We start from the raw sequence: 6,809 nt of genomic DNA on the forward strand, positions 1-6,809 counted from the left end.
TAAATCATAGTGATTAATCACAAAAACAATATGTAATTATATATGTGTTTTCCGATGGTCTTAGGCGACCCCTGTGAAAGGGTCGTTCGACCCCCAAAGGGGTAGAGACACACAGGTTGAGAACCGCTGCTATAGAGCATCTGAAGAAGTGAATTTGAAATTCTTTTGTCATTCTAATTAACCCAAAGTTTAAACAGCTATTTAATTTTCTTCATAGAGATCTTAACATATCTGTTAGGTTTATTTACAAATATTCATATTGTTTGATGTTACTGAAAATTATCTTTTAAAAAGATACTTTTTTTGGGAGGGGCATGTTGACTTACTTTAGCTTACTAGTTATACAAAGCTACAACTCAGTTCTTACTGACACATTTCTTATATATTTCTTTTGTAAAATAATTAGATGCAACATGGGGTGGGGAAGAAAACTTAAAAGAAGATAATTTTGACTTCAAGCTGGAGGGAGTAATTTTCTTCTAGTGATTAATTTCAAAGCAAATCAGCATAAAATAAACACAATTGTAAGAGAGAAATACAACCTCAATACAACTGGCACTTACTGTGAATGGATGTAACCTTTCATCAAAAATGTCCTCAGATCTATTTGCATCTCTAAAAAATAAGAAAGTGATTTAAGAAACAAATCCAGGAATTGTTAATATCTTAGTAACACATCTCCTGGGAGTAGAGAGAGGGGTGGAGGGAGAAGCTTAACCTTCAACAAAGTCCTTCTACAAATTCTTCTCTTAGGTTCTGTAAGAATTTTCTCACCTCTTTTTACTCAGCACATCAGTTCTGTGAAATTTTTTCTATAATGACCAGCCAGAGTTGCCTTTATAAGCATTGACCTTCCCTAATAGGCAATGCTAGACAACCAAATCAATTGCCCACTCCTCTAAGCTCACATTGGAAGACACAGGAACATTTTATAAAGCAGTAGGGGTGGGCAACCGTTCACGTGAATATGAGATTCATTTTTTTCTGTGTTTTTTTCTCTTTTTTAGTTTCCTATATTATTATGTATTTCTTCTCGCCACTTTTAAATAGACTGAGTTAAAAAATTTGCCTTTTTATTTTAAAAGTGACCAGTCCATTGATTTTAGAGAGGAAGGGAGAGAGAGAGAGAGAGAGAGAGAGAGAGAGAAAGGAAGAGGAAGAAAGGGAGAGGAAGAAAGGAAGAAGGAGAGGAAGAAAGGAAGAAGGAGAGGAAGAAAGGGAGAAGAAGAAAGGGAGAGGAGAGGGGTGGGGGAGGGAGAGAGGAAGGGGTTGGGAGGAGGAGGGAGAGGGAGAAACATTGGTTGGCTGCCTCCTGCAAGCACCCAACTGGGGATCTAACCTGCCACCTTTTGATGTATGGCCCTGACCAGTAATCAAACACTCCCGCCCCTTTTTGGTGTATGGGATGATGCTCCCAACCAACTGAAGCCACGCAGGCCAGGGCAACCAGTCTTCTTCTTCTTCTTCTTTTAAGTTTAATTTTCCACACTAATATACTCTGCTCGTTTAAACAGTGGTTCTCCAAGTGTGTTTTGCAGGCCTCTGGGGTTCTCTTAGACCATTTCAGGAGACCCATGAGGCCAAACTATTTTTACAGAAATATTAAGGCATTGGCTGCATTTGCACTGACATTTGCAACCATTGTATAAAAGCAAAAGTCATGGTTTGTGAGAATGAATCAAGGCAGGGGTACTACACTGTACTAGTAGTCATTTTATTCTTCACTGCCTCTGTTGAAACACAAATTCTGCTTTACTTAAGAACATCTTTGATAAAGCAGTAACAATTAGTAATGGCTGATTCTTCTTTTTCTATTCCGAATAAGGGAAAGTATACATTAAGCACTTCTGCATACTGAAATGTGCTTGTTAGGAAAAAGCACTTGTGACTTAGTTGTGAGCTGAGCAAGCTACTTTTTTCATTGAATAACATCTTTATTTGATAGTACAACTGTCATTCTCTCGAAACTGAACAGTGAGCCTGTCACTTCAAGGAAAATAACTTGTGTTATTTGTTGCCAATGACACAATTCAAGCTATCAAGCTAAAAATCAATATTAGGGGGAAATTGTACCTTTTTTGTGAGCTTGACAGCTTTTCAATACTTAGGCTGTTCTGGTAAGACTGGTGTTGATATGATGCTGACTAACAAAAGTGAGCTTTAATACTGTATAAAGAAATGTGAACCAATACTTTCCAAATGACCAATGAATAATATTATAAATTATATACAAGTAAAAAGATTCATTCAGTGTATAAGATATATGAATGAGTATTAATTTAACAGAGACCTACTGCAAGTTCATAAATATGATTTAAAATCCCACTGTAATTAATTTAACAAACCAACACTTGTGGACTTCTGGTACAGTATCAAAGAATATCCATAATTATCTGAAGACTTTAAAAACACACCCTTTTCTAGCTATAGAGCAACATGAGGCTGGGCCTTCACATTGTTTCTTCAAAACAAATTATTGAGATGGTTGAAGTAATCACCGAGGATTGAAGACAGGGTGTCCATGAGAATCAGCTGTTCTATTAAATCAGACATAAAGAGATTTGCAAAAATATATATGTGACAATTTCCACTCAACTGTTTGTTGTGGAAAATAATTATCTTTTATAAAGAGTTATGTTAATGCTATGGCTCCCTAGTGGGTGAATTTGTCTCCCGGGGAAACATATGGCCATGGCTGGAGGCATTTCTTGTTGTTAGAATGTGGCCTGGGAAGAGAGTGCTATTGGCATCTAGTGAGGAGAGGCCAGGGATGCTGCTAAGCATCCTGTAACGCACAAGGCAGCCCCCTACAGCAAAGAATTATCCTGCTGAAAATTTCAACAGTGCTATAAAAAAAGACATGTTTCAACATATAAGGGACTTAATCTAAATCCTCAATTTTAATTTCTAATACAGTAAATATCAATATAGCCCACATAAACAAATATTCTTTGGGATCCTCAATAACTTAAGCATTAAGAGTCCTAAGAGAAAAACAAATGATTCCCTTCAATAATGTAATAAAAGCACTATATAGCTTACTCCGATAATGTCTATAGTTATTATCTAACACTAAACTTTATATCTTGTATGTTTATTAGCTAGAATAACAAGACAGGTTTAAAAACTCACCTGTTCTTTATGTGGTAATATATTGCTAATGCCAGGCTGAGAAAAAAAAATTGTAACAATTGATTTTATGTTAGGTCTGAAGACTCTTTGTTGTTGTTAATCCTCACCTGAGGATATTTTTCCATTAATTTTTAGAGAGAGTGGAATGGAGGGGGAGAGACACAGAGAGAAAAACATCGATGTGAAAGAGACACATCGATCGGTTACCTCCCGTACACCCCCAACAAGGGCAGGAGATTGAGCCTGCAACCCAAGTACGTGCCCTTGACCGGAATCGAACCCAGGACCCTTCAGTCCACAGACAAATGCTCTATCCACTGAGCCAAACTGGCTAGGGCTGAAGACATTTTTTAAATGTGGTGAGGGAAGACCTTCCCAGCTGCCCAGTGGCTACGAAATCCTCATTCAGAACAGTATAGCCGGGGCACTTTTCACCTTGTAATTCTTTAGCTTTTAGCAAAATTAAGAAAACCAAAACGCTAGAGAATATACTGTTAGAAGAGAATCATTGATCAACTGCCTCCTGTACACCGAACATTGGGGATCGAATCCGCAACCCAGGCATGTGACCTGACTGGGAATCGAACAGAGGGACCTCACTGAGCCATGTCAAATTGATTTTAAAATCACAGAATTGAAGCATAAACTGAAAAGAACCAATGAACTTTTGATGACATTTAATTCAACAACCCATTTTACAGAGAAGGTAACCAAGGCTTAAAACTGACTTGCTCAAGGTCCCACCAAGAGTGAGAAGCCGTTCTCCTTCTACACTCTACCAGGCAGTGTGGTTCCCAGGCTTGGCTGTGCATTGGGATCATCAGGGGAGCTTTAATAACAACCTTCTCCCACCTTGAGATAATCTGATTTAATCGGCATTGGGTACGACTTGGGATTGTTTTGAAAGCTTCTCAGGTGATTGTAATGTGCAGTTTGAGAACACATGAATTAGGGTTAAAATCAGAATCACCCTGTATGCTTTGCTTCATAAAATACGCCTCCCATCCTTCCTCAGATTATCCAAAGGCTTGTATGTTAGGGGAGAGGGAATGGAATACATCTGTTTAGAGACATATATTTTGAAAAAAGTTGCTAAGTGATTCTAATAAGTCTCACGCACCCCATTGAGAACAATGCACTACTACCCCATAATATTTTTTCTAAACCATTCCTAAAAGCCAATTAGCTCTATTAATTTTCTCAGTAAACCTTTATTTCATCAATAGTAAATGTACTGAATGATCATTTTCAAATCTTGATGAGAACAAATTAAAACGTATTGTACTTCCAAAAATTAGACTAATTTGGAGAACAAAATAGCATAACACCTACTTGTCTGAGCAGTTAATCTTTAAAACTACCTTTGAATTATATACTGCAACATCAGAACCCTTTGATTCAAAAGAAGCTATGGAATAGAGGCAGAGTGAAGTGGGTTGTTTTATTCATGGATTTAGTGTCTTGGCTGAATAAAAAAGACTAAACGATTATGTGACAGCTGCCAAAGTTCAAGACTTTAGGTAGAGATGGGGCTCAATTTTTGCTAAGAAACAGTTTGATCTCAACTATTGTTATAAGTGAGAGAAGAAAGTTATATTATTATGATTGTAAACTTGCTGTTTTTAAGTAAAGTAGAAGTTACTGATAATTTAATTAGCAAAAAAGCTGGTACAATAGAAATAAAATTAAGTTTATAAACAAATTATGTTTTTAGGACTGAAAAGTACAATTAGGAATGAGGACATTAATATTTTCAGGTAGCATTTCCCAAACTGTGTTCTGGAATATCAATACTCATATCCCAGGGAGACACTGATAATATTCCTTGGACACCCCAGTGAGATTCAGGAAGCCCTACATCCTAGTTTGGTTTTCTTTGGCTCTTAAATAAGCTTAAAAGTTTCATCTTAAGGTTTTTTAAAGTGCATCTCCAATTATGGAGTATGTGATGCTCACAGAACTCAATGAATAGTTTTCATCATCATGAAGTTATGTTTGCTTAAGTATAAACCTAACTGTGGCAAAGTTTCCAAAACTTCACCTCTCTCATTTTTCTCTGCTGTGATTTTCTTATATATGGATTGATATAGTGTCTTGGAGATATGTATATATATATAAATTTAGTTTTACATATATACATATATATACACATACACACATATATGTATATATATACATATATATATTTAATACATCTATAAAATTAAAATCTGAGTTGAACACATTTTATCCACAAAGAAATTAGCTTGAAAAGTTGTTCCTTAAGACTGGTTTAATGCATTTTTCCTGGAAGGAGAAGTGAATTTTAACATAGAAATAGTGCAGAAAAAAAAGTAAGCAGAGGAAAATCTGACAGGAAAGCAATTGAATGTAAATGCAGATGCACGCTGGTGCCAGTAGGGGACAAGCCATTCCTTCTTCCAAGAGTAGCTTCCAAAGTGGTACACACTGTTTTAAGCCTGTATCTCATAAAGAAATACTTTTTTTTCTAGAAATATTCAATATAAAGCACCTCTCCTTTCATGGTGTTTAACAATGTCTCAACAACAGTAATGCATCAAGTAAATATGAATACTTTTGGGGGTAATTTTGTATTTGCCAATGGCCTTTCCCTTCTTCCATCCACTCTAAGATTAAAATGGAAACTGAAATCATAATTGACACCAGTTTCTTAACCCAATCACTGAGAAGGACAATCAGATGGAATTACATATGGGTAGGATCCTTTTAGCATCAGGGTCTGTCACTGAGCCCTGGGCAACCTATTTGTACTCACCATTGCACGGTGATTCTAACATTAGGCTGGCAAATTGTGCTGTCATCTAAAAATATTGTTGAGCATGAGCTGTACTTTTCACTACGGTGACCTGGAGATACCTGAATGGAAGGGGAATAGAAGGAAATATCACAGTAAGTTACACCTATAAAAGTGTGTTTTTTTTCCTTGGTTAAAATGTCAAACAATTAAGCATTACAACTGTTCTCATACTCCATGACCTGCTTTAGTGCGATATCATGTGCAGCTCTACAGTAAACCCATTAGATGCTCTAACTTGCAACCATGAAATCTGAGGAAGGGGTCATAAAATGCTGCCCTTGATGTACCTATAATCCAACTTGGCAAACATCTATGATAAATCCCCTTTATAATAAGGCAAAACATTAAAAATAAGACTTCAGTGCTTTTTGTTTTCTTAAGAAATGAAGAGCAGCTCAGATTTTTATTTCTATTCTTTATTTTCTACATTAAAACATAATTCTTTAAATAATATTGAAAGGCCCTAACCGGTTTGGCTCAGTGGATAGAGCATCAGCCTGCAGACTGAAGGGTCCCAGGTTTGAATTCCGGTCAGTGGCATGCACCTTGGTTGCAGGCACATCCCAGTAAAAATACAAAAAGACGGAACGGACATCATCCAGAACCACAGGAAGGCTGGCTGAGTGGAAGTTCTACAACTAGGAGGAAAGAGAATAGCAGCATGAGACTCAGAGGAGGCGCAGTGCTGAAGTGAAATACTAAGGTGCGGAGTGCATGTGAAGCGGGCCGGAGGCAGAGGGCGTGGTTGTTGTTTTCAATCGGGAGGGAGTTTCAGACTCTGAGCTCCAGATCCGGGCGAGTCTCTAGGGACCCAGACTCAAACGGGAGAAGCGGGACTGTCTGGCTTCGGTCGGAACTC

At 37.3% G+C, this 6,809-nt stretch overlaps 1 protein-coding gene across 2 annotated transcripts in view; it reads right to left on the minus strand.

Annotated features, from left to right (window-relative positions):
* LOC102253222 (cyclin-Y-like protein 1) overlaps positions 1-6,809 on the minus strand; it is a 42,769-nt gene that overhangs the window by 16,278 nt on the left and 19,682 nt on the right. Inside the window, exons 4-6 of one of the 2 annotated variants that reach the window (XM_014547951.1) lie at positions 5,909-6,009; positions 3,133-3,168; positions 554-615 (exon numbers count right to left, since the gene is read on the minus strand). In XM_014547951.1, coding sequence (XP_014403437.1) covers positions 554-615; positions 3,133-3,168; positions 5,909-6,009 — 199 coding nt within the window. The remainder of the gene's footprint in view (positions 1-553; positions 616-3,132; positions 3,169-5,908; positions 6,010-6,809) is intronic. The other variant, XM_005876560.2, reaches the window with a different exon arrangement.

This window comes from Myotis brandtii, unplaced genomic scaffold (assembly GCF_000412655.1).
Source record: "Myotis brandtii unplaced genomic scaffold, ASM41265v1 scaffold49, whole genome shotgun sequence".
Lineage (NCBI taxonomy): Eukaryota > Metazoa > Chordata > Mammalia > Chiroptera > Vespertilionidae > Myotis > Myotis brandtii.